The 17,919-nt window shown below is 47.7% G+C and overlaps 1 protein-coding gene across 1 annotated transcript in view; it reads right to left on the bottom strand.

The window, feature by feature from the left end:
* The window catches only part of uif (sushi, von Willebrand factor type A, EGF and pentraxin domain-containing protein uif), a 135,915-nt gene that overhangs the window by 89,077 nt on the left and 28,919 nt on the right, over positions 1 to 17,919 (bottom strand). The window contains exon 2 of the mRNA XM_037435831.2: positions 7,779 to 7,803. Within this exon, the coding sequence (XP_037291728.1) occupies positions 7,779 to 7,803 (25 nt within the window). The remainder of the gene's footprint in view (positions 1 to 7,778; positions 7,804 to 17,919) is intronic.

The following is a 17,919-nucleotide window of genomic DNA, read 5'->3' on the forward strand; positions in this document are numbered from 1 at the left end:
CCGTGGGCAGTCCACGCCAAATGAGTCTGCAAACACGTTTCACAGAAACCGCGCTTTCGGCACCCACACTTTTTGAATAAAAATGTATCCCCGTACGAGCGCATCGGTCAATGAGGGCAGACTTCAGGCCACGTTATACTGAACTATTTTTTTTAATGCCAATCTCCGCAGTTCGCGCGAATTGAAGATGGCATGTGTCTGCTAGAAACGTCGATTACGTCCCGTGGAGCGAGCGGGAGGTAGCATCTTCCGCTCGAGGTAAAAAGTCAACTACCTTGTCGAACGAGGTTTGGCTCTGAAACAAGGGCAAACCGTATCTTTGCCACGTGTTCAAAATATATGGAACAAGGAATATGTCATTGAAATTGAAATATTGAAGGTCGTTAGAGTGTCACGCTTTTGTTAAAGACCTAAAGAGAAAGCCAGCAACAAAACAGGGGTGATAGCATCAGTGATGTCAAGGTGTTGAGTTATGAGTCGACTGAGGCTTTGAAAAGACCTGGCGAAGTATAGCAATAGCCCGGTGTATATATGTTGCTTAATGACCGAAATCGTTGTCTGTACTCTTCAGAGGAGGGCTCTTCCTAAGCCACGTATAAGGCACAGACGTAATATGACCACTCGTCTATCGTTATCCTTGCGATATCTGTAAGCGCTTACTATGTATACGTAGATGTCAGTAAAGCCGGCCGGTCTGAGAGCTGGCTAACCTCCACGTCTTTCCTTCTTCCTCCTTCCTCAGCAATAGCTTTCAATATGACCCGTTAAGAAGGTAAGTAACGCGGTTATCTCAGTAATTGTGCATGGTATGGCCTGTTTACGAGCATGTGTTGCGTCCAAGTATTACATTTTTTTTTCACTGACAACGTTGTGCTGCATGCTGTAACGAAGGAAGGGGTGCGTCCCGCATACACTTGTGGCGACGACCGCTCGTAACAGAGGCCGTGCCTTTGCTTCCGTCGACACTCCCACACTTTTATACGCACTGGCCTCCGTGTGCCACGCTTGCTGCTTTCATGAGGTTGGGGCAAGGTTCCTGGGTGGCGGCACGTGCGTGGGTCGCCAATAGGGCGCCGGCAGCGGTTCAAAGCACTCGGCGGTTCGTACCACGCGCTGGACGACGACGAGCGTGGGGTAGACCAGCGGATCGTGATGGTGGCCTCCTATTTTAAACACGCTGCTCCTTGCCCACCGCTCTTGTCCTCTCGTTCGTTTGGCGCATATTGATGTTGGCCCATGCGCTGGTTACGCAGTGTGCGTGTGTTTTCATGCGTCGGCATGGCATAATACAGGCTGTTGTTCACGCGCTAATCATGACCCTGTTTCCTCGATAAAGGAAAGTCTGCTTATCGAAATGTTGGCCGCGAAATGAGGCCTACCCTGGTGCCACGAGTAGTTCTTGCAGTACTCATTTCGGTTATCATTGGCGAATCGTGATTATCAAGCACTTTACTGTCGTTCATGTTACTTAGGGACGCTCACCTCGCTAAATCCGAAACTATACATTCGTGGCACTGATGAGAGATGAAAATCTATGGCTTTAGGAGGGTGTTGAGGACAGCCCTCGAGCTCAATCGTGGTGGTGCCCTCCTCATACTTTGCATCACGAAAAGTGAGCTAGAGCACTCGCTGGAAGTCATTTGAGTAAGGAAAAAACTGTGAGATCCTCCAGTGTCAAGAGAGACGCCCAAAAGCAAGTTCTTTCCTCACAGTATAGAGGTCACTTCATGGCCACGTGTGATGTATCTGGAGAACAGCCATCGATGAAGCTAAATTTGTGAGAATCGCTCGTCTTATTGAGGGTATCTTTGCCTTCCTTAATACAGTTGTTTTATCTACCCTTTACGCTCTTTGCTTTATTAAACGCACGATGTTTGTTGTAAAATGTCACACTCTTCAACTAATTATACGGCTAAATTTCCGCGTGTATTCATTGGCTTCACTGCGGGTTAGTTCAGTGTAGATTGGAGAATGGCTAGTTATCATCAGACAAATCACAGTAATTAGGCGAGAATGAAGCGCAAGTTATTAGCTGTGCACGGGTCCAGACTCGGCTCTGTACACACTGTCATATGCGCACGCTGTTTCGAAGGAATCTCAGACTAGCCAACGACAGCGGCATATCTTTTCGAGGAAGGTAACATTCCTTCACTAATGATAACCCAAAATATGCCAGAGAATAGTGGCGACGTTTCACTAGCACGGTGAACAAATAAACAAATAAAAATCTCGTTTATGACGTGCGCGCATGCCCGCCACATTTTCGCGGTGATCACGTAAGCATGCAGCCTTCACGGTAGCCGCTTCACTCGGCAGTCCGTGCTCGCCGATGCTCGGACCACGCCGTGGCACGTTGATTATGGGCGCGTGGGCTGTGGCCGGATGGGGGCCGACCGGTTCCCATCCTGGCCAAGTCTCCCTCGACCCTTCTTCCTGCATCGCATTAGCGTATGAAAATCACTGTCTCCCAGCCATCAAGTGTGCGCAAGGCCCACCAGTGCCGTGCCCGCGCGTGCAAACAGATGGGCGCAGCCGCGGTGACTCCTTTCCTTGACCTCCATGCTGCGTATTTTTGTTTCCCACAGGGAACGCGGTGGACGCCAGCGGCGTCCTCGTTAGTGCGTTCTCTCGACGTCCTTTCAGTGTGGTAGGCAGCGTGACGCGCGCACAATCGGTGCGCAGCTGGGCAGGTTGACTTTGATTAGGGGCCACGCCGGGCGACTTCGGGTCCCGCCATTCATGGAGCTCGGGCTGGGCAGCCCGAAGCCGCCCGCAGGCACTCGGGGCGTGCTCCCGCTGCTCAGTGCGTGCATCATTGCGTCACTCGGTCAGAAACCGTGATCGCAATTTCTTGGCCTAACGAACAATATGCACGAAAAGAAAGGCGAGAAAAAAAAGGATTGTAATAAAAATACATTAGAGACATTTCGCCAGTTGTGTGGGTAACAGAATTGTCAGAAAAACTTTCAACCCCATGTAGGACAGGATGAACATACAGGGATAACGACTCTCACACGCACAGACTGCATGCCATCCTGTTGTGTGCAATATTTTAACCGGGATATTTGTTTAAAAGCATGCACCTCGAACTCAATAACAATGATTATTATTATTATTATTATTATTATTATTATTATTATTATTATTATTATTATTATTATTATTATTATTATTATTATTATTATTATTAGTCATGCGAGGGAAATGGGTGTCCTCAAAACGATTGCTGAGTAAGGCTGTATCCGCACGAATTTCACGAATTACAGCGCCGAACTACCATATCTCATCTCCGTCTTTGCGGCTACTTGGTGAATATGTTGCAAATAATTTCTCAATAATGCGCGCGTAGTGTAACAGCGGGTACACATACGCTACTTGTCTTCCTCTATTTCTTTTTTTTTTTCGGAAGCGAGCAGCCGAGTTCTTATGAGACATTCGCCTCGCTTACGTTGCGCACTGTTCATGTATCGCGGCCACTGATTGTTGCGCACATCGCATGCTGGCTGTGACAACCGAAGCCCCGCGCAACGCACGCAGGAGATGTTGAGCAAGTCCTGTGTCCGCGGGCATTCCGATCGGTGTGGCCGCTGCCTTCGAACTCGCAATCACCGCGCAAATGTATACTTGGTATATACTCATGAATAAAGAGACGAGCGCATCACGGGCCCTCAGTCTGTTTCCGGTGTTTGTCCGCGATGCAAAGATACTGCGCGCCGCACTTTTAAATAAATTACCGGTGGGTCTGAACAGACGGAGAGCGTGCACAGCATTCCGTTCTGCCCTGCGTATCAATGTGCACGACAGTCTTCTTCCTGCTCCGATCGACTGCGTTCTGTTGCGCGGTTTGTACACTTGCACGGAAGGAATCGGCAAGCAGGTGAGGAGGGCGCCCGACAGCGTATGGACCGGGACGTAGCGTACCCTCTATACACACAACAACGTATATCACGCCCGAACGAAATGCGGAGCAAACTGGCTTGGCGGGTCGTACACTTCGCGCGGGCACGACGTCCCAACGGTATCGCGGCACGCGCTCTCTAGTTCGCGAGGAAGAGCCCAGCAAAACAAACTCAAGTAATGAGCAGATGACGGGAAATAAACAGGAAAGAAGATGAAGAGAGAAAAAAGAAAAAGCAGCCGAGGCCCTCTGCGAGCATGTGCGAGACAACTAGAAGCTGTCACACCGCATTCCGGTGGCGCCACACGCGGAAGGAGTCTAGCCCCGCCGAGCCAAAGTGTTGTGACGTCACGAGCGCGAGGCCGTGGTAAAGTGTAGCCGTGGGCTCGAGCGACAGGGTGCGCTGCTGCTTGCCGCGTCCCTCGCGGCCGCCATCAGACAGACGGAAGAAGAGTGTGCAGCGCGTGCGACCGTGCTGCTTGTTTTTCTTTTCCTTTATTCGTTTTGCACTGGATGGTGCCGAATCGTGTACGATGGACCTGCTTCCGAAATCTCCGTGCGTTCGTTCGCATCACGCGTGCTATTACCGTTACCTCTCTCGACACGTAGCCACCTCTTAGCGTGTTTTTCTTTTTTTTAAAGTGTCGCGGCGCGGGTAATTTCCATCCGTGTGTGTGTTTGAGTCGTGAGCTAGGCGTTACCTGTAGGTGTCGACGCGTGTCTACCTTAGGTTGTATAGGTGCGCCTGTGGTTTCGGCGGGGCGGGCGGGTCCAGTAATGAGAGAGAGAGAGAGCACGAAAAAGCTATTGTTTTTCTCACGCTGGGAGCGCGATCTTGTCGAAAGCGTTCAAAATGGACTTTTTTTTCTCCCTGTCACGAAAGATGTGGCAGTTGAAGGGGGCGTCTTTCATAAGTTTGACTTCCGTTAACGGAGAAGCATTGCATAGTGAAATACATGCGGTGACATTTGCTTGGGGTACGTTTGGAATTTCTTTTGCGCGGCAGGCCAAATGTATCCCACTGTTCTGCACAGTGCTGTCATCGCGAGATCTAAGATAAGCTCAAGGCAATTTCAGCAGTGCTGATGCGCGGTCAAGATGAAATGGACGCATTGAACTCTTGCTCGCTAGTCGTGATACTCATATACCACATAGGCACATACGTTCGGCCTCCTGACTTTCCGAGAGGTTGAGAGCCGACATTCAAGATCAAAGAACGGTGTACCTTTCACTTCATTTTTAATGTTACAAAGGTGCTTTTATATCGCCACTTAACTCCATTTATTCAATAAGCTTCGCTTTCAGCAAGAAATTTATGACCGCCGTGTAGTCTTGGCCTTATATGTTTCTACGAGCTATAAAACCAGTGAAGATTTTCGCTTGACGATTGAAAGTATACATCCTTCCCTGTATTGACGAAATGGGTGCGGACGACTTCATTTCCCATTGCAACTTCACAAAAGAGCCGTAGTCTGGTGAAATCCTTATTGCTAGCAGATATGTCGAAAGAGCTCTTTTAAGAGTTGGCCGCATTATACAACTTGAGAAACAGCTGTTCAACAACTGTGGTTGTGAACTGTGCGGCGTTATGAATAGCTAGGTTTTTTTGAAACACGCAAAACCGTGTATGAAAAATTGTTTCTTGCGAATGTCTGCCTGCGCATAAAGGCGCTGTCTATGCTGTGTTGCAGAACCTGTTGCGTTCATTGATGCCCATGCATGTCTTATACACCATGCAGAAAACAAAAAAGCAGACATGAAGTAAGAAGGGACTTGGAAGTTCTTTGTCTCTTTCGCGCGGCCTTTCATCATAGATGTCTTCGGAACGTGCACAGTGAATACAAAGGGTTTATGAGTGGGGTGAACATCGTGTAGCACTGACATGCCATTAGGACCGATTCAATTGGCACGATATAGTTTGTTCGGGCAGTTTATCACCGAAAAAAAAAGAAACGAAAACAAAAAGGCGCCGTGGCTGTGCAGCCACTTTTTCCATTGAAATTTTAGGGTCGTTGGCTTTCCCCCATGGAGTCAAGACTCGAAGGGCGCAGGACTTTCCTTATTTGGAAGAGGCCGACGCGCTGAATACACGTGCGCTGTTGTAGAAGTATTGGGTGCCTGCAGTGTGCTTGGGGCCAGTGAAACGACCGATGCATGCTTTTGATGAGTTTCTGAGCGCAGCAACCGATATTCCTGGCATCTTCAGACGACGTTTTTTGCGGCATTGTGTATAAGAAATGCTGCCTTTTTTCTTTTTTTCCCCCTCGAAAGCCTTGCGGCAATTTCTTGAAAGGAAATCGGTACGCCTATTGTTACTATCCCTACTTGAGAAACTGCCCGTTTCCGCTAGCTCGAAGAGTCGACAGCTGCTCGACTGAATAGCCCTTTAACAATGTAGCTGTACCAAAGGCCGCCTCAGGCAACCCAGCGAGGTCAGACGGTAAGTGAGATTACCCACCGTGCAGTTCTGGTTTTGCCTGTGGCGAGTAGTACGTAGGACAGTTATGCGATAGCGCGGTTGGTATCAGCCTTGAAACACAACACTGTAGTTGATGCCACCGCTTCCTTCCCCCGGTCTTGCTCTTAGATTTCTGTCAACGCCTTTTTGTTTTAAGTGAAGCGTGCGGCTAGCCTATAGAGGTCCTTTTGATCGTCTTAACCTTCCTGCGTTTCCACAAGCGCGCCGCAGTGATGTAGAAATACAGAAAAGATGTCAACTAGCAAGGCCACGGAGATGCCCTTGGCTGTGTGGCCGTCAATTTCAGGATATAATTAAGCAGACTGGCTCCCATTATGTCGGGTGCGAGAGTGGAGCTGCGACATTGCTGTATAGGTTAACCCTAACATGTCTCACGGAAACACACGCACCACGTTCTCGTATGTTTCAGTGCTTTTGTTTCTGGCGTCCTTATCGCTCCCTCCCCCTCTTTTAATTCTTCGGTTCCTTTACTTTTCAATAGTTAGAGCTCTTGAAAAGTTTGGCAGGCTTCTGTGACATTTCTCACGAGCACCTAGCAATGTCCTGCGGTCTATTAGCCTGTGTATACCTAAAGGAAGGGGGTGTGCAGTGAGAGTAAGCTCAATAAAAAATAATAATAAAAGCAGTCTGATTACTCCAGATGACTTCATCAATTCCTTTTTTTTCTCGCTTTCGATTTCTCGATTTCTTTTCTTTTTTCTTTCTTTATTCTCTTTAGAACGCTATATCGGTAATCTTTATTCGTCTCCAACAAACATAGCAGTGCCGTTACAACAATTTACGCCGTGGCAGCCGAATGAAAAACTAATTAAGAAAAAGAACACTCGTGTAGAAAGCGAAGTACTTCAGAAACTTCTAGCTTACGCCATGCATAAAATTTCGCTGACCTTTAGTTTAGCCAGCTAAGACTAACAAAAGCATTAGAGCTTAGTGTGGAGCTGCACTTAAGTAATAAATAGAGAACGAAGTTGTAATGTCAAGAAGCCGGCGTTTCGTAGTGTGCGCCGTCGAGCCCGACTTTATTAAAGTTGTCGTGCAGCCAGGTCACGAATAAATGTCATTATCTACTTGATCTTATTTTTTTCTTCTGTAAAATGTATTTTCGAGATACTGCCCCGTCGTTCAAAAAGAAAAAAAAAAAAACTGACGGGGAGTTTTCTCTGGAAAAGCCATGTTGAAACAGCCGCGACATACACGCGCAAATATCACCGCACCATCGTGCGTACGTGTTTTTTATTTATTTTTTTCTTGTGGGGAGTTTTGCACACCATGAACACCAATATGGAAACCGAATCCGGCAGCTAACCAGTTTGCGGCCACAAGGCCAGCCGGACATGGCAGCGGCCCGTTCACGTTTTCCCCGAAGAGAAGCGTGATTAAATACCGAAGGGTTTTACTCACCGTCTTGGCATCTGAGTTCTCCACCCTGCAAAACAAGAGAAAAAAAGAAAGCAACAGGTTAGTACGGTCTTGGGGCAAGAGATGCGCTTGGCAGCGATTTGCATATAGCGTTGCATCGTTCGAAAATAAACGTTTATGCGTGTGGCTTATAGACGCCTTGCGACATAACCGGAGTTCCGTTTATAAGCATTGTGAAATGCGTGCTCACGAAGGTCATGGCGTGATGTTTGTACGCGGCTGGAAAACCTGGCTGTAACGTTTCGACAGCCGCCGGCTTTCTCGGCGGCCTCCGAAGATACTTCGCGATTTTCGCTCATCATAAAATGAACTGAACATATTACTGTTTTCCGAACAGCTTAGTCAGCGCGCGCTTTGCTTTGTCAGGTGGTGGCTTGTAATAGTAACATTTTACGTCCGAAAACTCTGGTATGAGAGACGCCGTAGTGGAGAGCTCCGAAAATTTAGACCACCTGGTGCTCTTTTAACGTGCACTGGAATCGCACAGCACGCGGGCATCTGGAATTTCGCCTCCAATAAAAAATAGGACCGCCACAGCCGGTATCAAGCCCGTGGCCTTCGGGTTAGCGGCCAAGCACCGCATAGCCACGGTTCCACCGAGGCGGACAGCTGATGGTTTGTGCTTCTTGGCTTGCTGGCCAAGTTCACCATCCTATCCACAAACCTGCTGAACTCATCTATGTACTGTCGCATTCCTGATTCCCCGTCTTGTTCTCATCGTAGAACGGGAAAGTATAATAGCGCGAACACCCACCCACAAGAGGAAGACACGGACACACAGGCGCTGACTTACAATAGATCTTTAATAGCAAAATGAAACACATTTTATGGACCGCATTTTACCAAACAAACCTCATCGTTCCCTCGATTTCATCTTATCAGTTTTAAACCTTTATAGCGATTGATTAACAAATTAGGTCAGTATTCTTGAACCAATATTGTCCTTACTTTTGACCTTGCTACCATTTTTGTGTCTTTATAACACAAGTAGGATGTACAGGAAGTTGAGGAAAACGTGAGGGGCCTAGGTTGGCTTGTGAATACGGGCCTATATGACAAAGTGAAGCATAAAGAAAGAGTTAATGCTCTTGATCTCTCGACCTAATAACTCGCCCAAACAGTTGTTTTAATGTATTCATCGATCATGTTCGTGAAGGATGATAATTTGCTTCCCGTTGATACGTTCTGCCACTTGTCGCGAGCACCAATCTCATGGTTTAGCGTAGCTTAAAGATATTCGATACAAGCAGATAGGTTGGTTGTGTTTGTCATGCTACACCAGGAAAAAGAAATAGAAAATGAAAAAAAAAACAAGAAGACACCAAAGACCATGCAGCAGCAACAACAACAAAAAAAAAACTCGTTACTTGTACAGTGGTAAACTCTCATGTCTAGAACGAAAGAACATCGCACTCGGAACAGCACTGCAGTATGAGTCGGGCCACATCAGAGCGTGCACGGCGCCAATGATGCGCATACTTTGCAGTCTTTTAGTTCCCTTATTCGCTAATCGCTGCGGCCGCAATTATTGCTTCGGCCGTCAGAAGCGCCGTGAACTGTACAGCACCACAAAAAAAAAAAAGTGCGATCTCCCGTACCGGCACCTTTTAACTGTGAACTTGTTGATCGGTTCGCGGAATCATAACCTACCTAGAACGATTCGTTTCGTCTTTTTGTTGTTGTTGTTGGTACTGCGCCAAACCGGTGAGCGCGCTTTCGACGGCCATAGCGGTTGTTGCATTCACGATGATGAACAAGGAGAAAATATGCTAGGGAGCCACGTCGTTGGCGCCGTGCGTGCTCAGGTGTGGCGTATCTACGACTGCCTCGTGCAGTTCCGAGCGCGAAGCTCTGTCGCTCTATACATGAGGGTTGGGCACTTTACTATTGGTATGTTACTCTGCGCGTGCAATACTGATACATTGCTGCTGTTGCATAAGTCGTCTTTTATTTTACGCTGTATACGTGGGCATGAACAGAGGAAAAAACAATCCTGCCTTGTACACCTGATTTGCCACTGTCACGTGGCCGGTGACGGGGAAGAAGGCCGGAGTACGCTTCTTCAAGGTAAAACTTCGTTTTGCCGTACTTGAGGGCGTGAAACGGAAACTCGAACTACAACAAGTAATTGACGCTGTAGAGTGATGGTCGTTTAGTGACTAAGGCACTCGGCTGCTGACCCACAGGTCGCGGGGTCGAATCCCGGCCGTGGCAGCCAAATTTTCTACGGAGGCGAAAATGCTTCAGGAGTCTTTTTTTCTTTATTTTTTTCTTCCGTTTTCATATATTTAGATACGTATAAATATACGGTGCATGACATCGACGCAGGCGGCGAAATACAGCCGAGAGTGCCCATATAGTTGCTATCGTCATAAAAACGTTTTTTTTTCCGTCATTGCGAAATAATCTTCGCTTGAGCTGGTGTAATATGCCTCTACAGCTTCACGTTCATTGTTCCCTTTTCCTCTTTTAGATAGCGGAGATTACTAAAAAGCAGGTCACAACCACACACATGATAGTGGTGGGTCACATTAGCTCCACAGACAGACTTCAGAGAGAATAAGGAGAAAGGCGGAGAGGTTTAGGGCTGAGCCCGGCATAGCTATAGTATTAATACATTGCCCAGTGTGAGCAATGTAAATTTTATCGCAAGTCAACGGAATTTGATATACCACAAGTGTGAGCCATCTTGTGTAGTACAGCTAGCATTTCATAGTGCATAATAGCAGTCTTGTCTTTCCGTGCACGAGCCACACATGAGCGGAGGCTTGCAAGTTTGTTAGCGACTGAAGGCACGATGTTTACGCCCTGTCACTCAGCTACTTCTTTTTATTTATGGAATACCTTGTGTAAGTAAGGTAAGACTAGAAACGGTTTTTCCGCATGTATTTTACTGGTTTTTTGATGGATGTTCTGGGACTTCTGATCTTATGAAGCACAGATTCAAAAAAATTTTGTGGAATGTGTAGCAGCTTCTGCAGCCTCTCGAACTGGTGGTCTAAGTCGGTCTATCAAGAGGCAACTTCTTTTCAGTGAATTAAAAAACAATTCGAAATAATTTCTATTTTACCAAGACAAATATATCAATATTTTAAAGGTTCTGCAACCAGCCTACGTTCGAAGACGAGGATGTGGCTTCTTTTTCGCCTTTGCTACCCTTCCGGTCCGCCACGGTGGAACAGTGACAACGGTGCTTTGCTTCTGACCAAGAGGTTGCGGTTTCGATCCCGGCCGCAGCAGTGGCATTTCGATGAAGGTGAAATGGTAGAGGCCCGTGTACTCTGTGATGTCAGTGCATGTTGAAAAATACCAGGTGGTCGAAATTTCCGGAGTCGTCCACTACGGTGTCTCACATAATCATATCATGGGTTTAGGACGTAAAACCCCAGGTATTATTATTTGCTACCCTTCTCGTGGGCGATATCTCCTCGCCACTTATTTCTTCATAAATCACGTCTACAATACCAGCACTAAGTGTCGGGCCTATCAGAGTTTCGCACTTGTCGGCTACACAATATTATCTCCGCATGCGCAGTCGGAAACACACAAAATGAAGTGGAATGAATGGATCCTGCACGATGCTCATGCGAAGCAAGGAAGTGCGGGTGGGTGCAGAATGGCAAGGCATAAAATTCATTGCTGATGTTTGGCGTTTGTGGACCAATACAGAGGATGTACCGTAATGACGTCGCGTGAATCACCACTCTTACGTCTTGAAGTGCGCCGGAAAGACGAGACCATTTTTTTTTTATTTTCAGAGGCTGGTAAGGGGCACCTTAACAAGGCGGATAGATTTGCTTGCTTAAAAAAAAAAAAAAAAAACTTGGGCGCTATGCAGGATCGACCGAGTTTTGCGAAACTCAGGATCTTCCCGAGCTCTGACGACTTAACAACGAGCCAACAGTACAAAAAAGTCAAATCCGCCCGCCAGCGTGGTGCGTTTCATTGGTTACGATGGAACCAGTCATTGCGTCAAGGATGGTCGACTAAGTTGGGTGGTGTTTTCTAATCAGACGCATCTTCTTTCATTTGTTTGTCGTTCCACTGAGTGCAGAAGTGCACCCATGCAATAAAAGTGTCAGAAACATTTCGTGATGACATTTTTTTGAGGCAAGGCAGGTTTAAATTAATTTTGAAGCTTTTAATGCCTGCGCTAAGTCTGTTTTAGAATAATCAGCACGATGGCCTCTGAGATCAGTATCGGCCGAGTATCTTACAACATCGCGATCAGCTAAAACCGAGGCCACGTGTTAATCATCATGGTCAGTCTGTACATATTAGCACGCTGCTCGGCCGAAGCCTCGTCTTTGTTGTCATCGCCCGCTAGCACCCGAGCACGTGTGGCCGGCTAATTAGCTATCAGGGACGAAGCTCCTAAAGTTATGGGTATGTCCCTCTTATAGCTCGTGGGACGTGACCGCCTAGTTAATGACTCACTAGGCAGGTGTGGACGGATGGACGGGCGGACAGACAGACAGACGCATGGACAGACAGAATAACGGACGGACGGACAGAGACAGACGATTCCCAGTTTATACCAATAAACCATCCGGAGCTCCGCCCCACTCATCAACGTTCACTCCGTGGATATATGCTGTGATTTTTTTTTGGCTGGACGATTTACTTGGCTAGTTAATCGAGGACATGCTATGACCAAGCTAATTACGCCAAGTCATGGTAAGGACGAGGAAATTAAGCCACAGCTTCAGAAGACCATGCTAATGAAGCCATTTAAAGCTAGAACTTGGCTAACTAAAGCATACCAGTTTATGAGCTAACTAAACTGTGTTAATTAACGGGACGTTAATTTTAAGAGGGCTAAGTAAAACCATGCTAATTAGTTCTTAATAATATGATTACAATTGGTATCATGTTGATCAAGATTACGTTCAATAGCTCGATACTGATCATGGCCTCAGTAATTGGACCAGAAATCATTACATTTTAATTAAAGCTTTTTCAATGAAGACAAGACAGCTCAGTGTAATGGTAGTAAAGCCTTAGCTAATTAGTACAATCAAAATTAAGACATAACTGATGTGGTGTTCACTTCGAAGTCGACCACGCACATAAGTAGACTACCAACTTAAAAAGGTGCAAGAAGCTAGGTTATCACAAACTCCACTACGGCTTCAGCCTTGCACAAGTAAAGCTCAACAAATTATTTTATATGCAAAGAAGCTGCCGCTTAACGTTCACTGCATGAAACGCCTGACAGTCATACCAGCACCATCACAGTCCCGAGTTGAACTCGGCCCTTCTCGGAATCAACGAGTTAGTATCCGAGTTAACGCGTCCATCAGTTTGATTGACAGACGCCCGCGGCGAATATCGGGTACGCCGATCACGTTTGCTCTTGCCGAGGAGCAGTACTCACGCTGGGTGGCACGGTTAATCTATCAGCTTTATCGCGGAGGCTATGAACGCGCGCACGTAGAAGTAAAAGTGGTATCACCAATCAACTACGATGTCTCACATTCAATATCACCGCGCTTACGACATATCTAATCACAGCCGCGTTGTCGACAAGACGCGAGCCCCCTGGTGACCACCTGTCCTAATAGATATCTGCAATATTTGATAGAAGTGAAATGAGCAGCACCCTTGCTGCCTTCGAGAGTGGAAATTTGCAAGATGCAGGTGAAACGAAAAAAGCTGTGATAAAGAGGACATACGCCCACGAACATGCCTGTGGGAGGTGTGTGTTGAGTTGGCAAAAATACAGCACGACAATCACGCTGACGTCGCTGCACTGCTAAAATGTTGAGTGAGTGGTGGCGCTGACGTCTTGCACGCGGTGTTTCTTTGATAACCGTCGCAAATGTCCCACATGCGTTTCCAACGCCACGCGCGTTCGTGTAGCCATTTTTATCAACGCTGCTATCACACACTCCGCACTGTCTTCATGCTATACGGCCACCGCAAGCGAGCTCGGAGCAAACTCGTCTGCCCGAGGAACTCAGGCCATCCTGCATTGCAGCCCTATTTAGCATTTTGCAACGATGTCACGCACATACACACGCACAAAAGCAGATTCTTCTTTCACGTGGGAATGTGGTGGGTGGTTTTGGTGTCTGCGCATGCGTCGCGATCTCGGTTTTTGGGGGAAAATGCTTCGCTTCTCCTATAAAGCACCGTTATTAGTTCCGTCACCACAAACTTCCTTTCTCGTGTATCGTCTATTTGCCTGGTATGTTCAAGTAACACGAACAAACTGGCCCAGCTAATCACGTGGCACGAAAATTGGCCACGGGACAAGAGAAGGGACGTGGAAGTAAGCGATCGTCTTCGTCACTTCTACTGTCCGGTGTCAAATTTTACACCGAAAGTTATGAGACCACAAGGGTCGCGTGTGCCGTAGTCGTTCGCTGCCGTTGTGGGTGTCCATAACCACTGTCTATAGTAAAATGGGAAGGCAAGTAAATGCGGAACTTCTGACACAAGGGGATTCGAGCTCGGTGTCTCTTGCGTGTAGGTCCAGTATTCTATCACAGAGCTATGCCGGTGCTTGAAACTACGTTGCTGATTGGCCTTAGCTGGGCTTGATGCCGGGAAAGGAATCACGTTAATACGTGTAATACGGCATTTTAGAACAGCATAGGAACAACCAGGCGTCACACAATGAGAATGCACAACGAGGGGGTCATCGAACTACAAAAGCTTCGGGCATAATGCTTAACCTTCGTCAGGAAGGAGGAAGCAACAAAAGGGAGAAGGCAGGGAGGTCAGCCACATCATGAAAAAATGCACGCTTGCAAGTATGTAGCGGGTACCACGATTCTCCGAATGACGAAGGATGGCGTAGTGAATGCATCTGTATTACACAAAAATTATGATTTACGGCATAGGGGGTACCCCGCAGACGTAGTTGTAGCAACTACCGAAAGAGTTTTACAGCGAAAGCTGTTATGAGATCAGAACACGCGTCACGTGCGGCGCCATAGTATAGTCCGCCGCCGCCATTGCCCCAACCGATGTCCGTAACCAGTATCGCAAGAAAGAAGAAAAAAAAACTCAATAAATAAAAACACCAAAGACACAAATGGATTCCAACCCGGGTCCGCTGCGTGCCAGCCCAGTAGTTTACCACTGAGGCACGCCGGTGCTTGGAACTGTTTTCTAAACTGGCCTTAATTGATTGATTGATTTGTGGGGTTTAATGTCCCAAAACCACCATTTGGTTATGAGAGACGCCGTAGTGGAGGGCTCCGGAAATTTTGACTACCTGGGGTTCTTTAACGTGCACCCAAATCTGAGTACACGGGCCTCCAACATTTCCGCCTCCATCGGAAATGCAGCCGCCGCAGCCGGAATTCGAACCCGCGACCTGCGGGTCAGCAGCTGAGTACCTTAGCCACTATACCACCGCGGCGGGGCCTAAACTGGCCTTAGGCAGGCTTGATGTCGGAAACGGAATCGCGTTAATATGAATAACAAAGCGTTTTAGAACTTCAAAGGAACAACCAGGTGTCACACAGGGTGAGTTGCGCAAAAACAGGGCCGTTCAATGCTCCAACCGATTCAAAAACTTGTCCTTAATCACCTATTGAATGTGGCGCATACCCACTTCAGGCATAATTCTTCATCGTCGTCAGCCACTGCATAGAAAAATAGCACAAGATTCTTAGCAAGTGTGTAGCGGATACCACGCTTCTCCGAAGAATGACGAATGACAGCATATAACGAATGCCGGCCTACTGCACGAAAATTACGATTATCTATGGCGTAGTGGGTGCCCCGCCGCGGTGGTCTATTGGCTAAGGTACTCGGCTGCTGACCCGCAGGTCGCGGGTTCGAATCCCGGCTGCGGCGGCTGCATTTCCGGTGGAGGCGGAAATGTTGTAGGCCCGTGTACTCAGATTTGGGTGCACGTTAAAGAACCCCAGGTGGTCTAAATTTCCGGAGCCCTCCACTACGGCGTCTCTCATAATCATATGGTGGTTTTGGGACGTTAACCCCCACATATCAATCAATCAGTGGGTACCCAACAAGCGTGCTTGGAGCAGTTACCCAAAGAGTGTTTAGAAAAGGCTCTGAGAGGCCGCTCTTTCATGCAGCTTTCGCTGTGACTGCTTCGCCTTCCACGCGGGCCTGGCGTTCTTTAACAAAGGCTCTGAAGGGCCGCTCCTTGAGCTTTCGCTGTCTCCGCGCTGCGTGTTACGCTTAGGCCTGGCGTTTTTTTTTTTTTTAGCTACGCGATCAATTCTGCATTATCAACATGTCAAACGTCATACTCATGTAAACTGGCTCAGACATCGACTATTCTCCTTTCGGGCGCCGGTCTTGGGTCTTTGTTCGAGGCAGCGCTCGCGTGCTATCCAACTCCGGATGCATGCGTACTCTTTTTAGACGCAGTAGCAGCGCCCACACCTCGCGCCAGCAGACTCTCCGCAAGGTGTTGCGTGTGTACGGCGGTCACGCACGGTAAAGCTCGGCCGAGCAGCGAGCCATCGCCCCATCGTGCACCTTGCCGTGTATAGGGACTGTGCATGCAAGCGGCGATGTCGACCCCCGTGGTTCCTTGGCCGCAGTTGTAATGGTGGAAACGTTGCGCGTTTCCGCCAAAGCAGCGGATTGTTCTTGCGGCCGCCCACGCCGTTTCTCTCCACATGCGCGTTTTTCTTACCCCCATCAGTGTGGCCGCTGGGCTCTCTTTGTTTTTACACTGAGCCTATTTTTAGCCGACGAACCCGGAAACACTAATGGTTGCCCCGAACATTTTTTTCTCCCATATCCCGCGTGTCTTCGTTTCTACATTTCAATGGTGCCAGCTCGCGCCACTACTCGTGGGAGAAAAGAAAAATAGGAAGGGGAAAATGATAAGAAAGCTTACCAGTAACAATACCCTGTAGGCAAAACATTGACGCATGCTATATAACGGCTTTGCTGTTGTTTGTCCAGTGACGTGCTTTACGTTAGGGAAGGAAACGTGCGTAATGGTCGGCAGACTTTCAGCCATTTCTTTTCCACAAACTGTGCAATGGTTTGAGGATAATATTTGCGCAGACGTCGAGAACAACGATGTGGGGAAGTGCGAAGAGAGAAGTGTGACTGTTCTGAAATGTGCTCGAGGTAGAAAGCTCGAGTTTACTCGACTCACTCGTAACGTCGAAGGGGAAAACTAGGTAATCATCGAAGGCAGGAACATTGTTAGATGTTCATCTATAAGGAACGTATGAACCACGAATAAGCAGATAGAGAAAGAGGGATTGAAGTGAAGCCGTAAAGAGGAAGTGTGGCAACTTGGGCTAGTTGGTATGGCATGCCGATAGTTATAGCGCGAGAACAAAACGACGGCACAGAGACAAGAAGGACATGGAGGACAGGAGCGCTCGTGTCCTTCGTGTCCTTCTTGCCTCTGTGTCGTCGTTTTGTTCTCGCAGTATAAATACCGTAGAGAGGAGACGAGACATTCGATTTCTAACCTGTATAGACTGTGACACGTGAACGTAGCGGGCGAGGTCGAGAAAAACAAAACAAATATTGCACACTTGAGAGACACGTCAACGCGCAAACGGCCGCGCTATACTAACACCTGCTGTGGTGGTATCGATAACTAGTGCGCTATTCTTGATATATAATCGTCCCCGTCGCCACGACCCTCTGTCTCGAAGTCGCTACAGATTTCGCCTCATCTCAGACGAACCGTTTTGTATCATTTAGTCTATCCGCGTCCACTCTCTAAGTCTGTATTCGTTACTTTACACACGTTTTCGGCTAGCTATACGTGTACAAGACACAGATTAAGACCTTCGCAGGGAGAAGGAAGAACAGAACATTTATTTGTGGGTGGTTATCTGGTCTAGGATAGTGGGTGTGAGAGGGATGTCAAATAATAGTCATTTGTCTGGAATCGCCACACCTGTCATGCGTGGTGTGGTGAACCGAAGTTCCCTGGGGAACTCCATTACTGCGGTCCCCAGAGCTAGAAAGGACGCAGAGCTATATACTATTTCTAAGAAAGTTGTGCAATGTAAAGGGGTTGGAGTACTTCGGGAGGCCACTTGCATTATTCGTAAGGGCTGTAGCACTAATCAGGCTGCCTCGTAGCATAAGCTTATCGTTCTCCCCCCCCCCCCCCCCCGCCCTTCCTTTCTCCTGTCATTTTGTGCGCAGTGTGGTA

This window comes from Rhipicephalus microplus, chromosome X (assembly GCF_043290135.1).
Source record: "Rhipicephalus microplus isolate Deutch F79 chromosome X, USDA_Rmic, whole genome shotgun sequence".
NCBI lineage: Eukaryota > Metazoa > Arthropoda > Arachnida > Ixodida > Ixodidae > Rhipicephalus > Rhipicephalus microplus.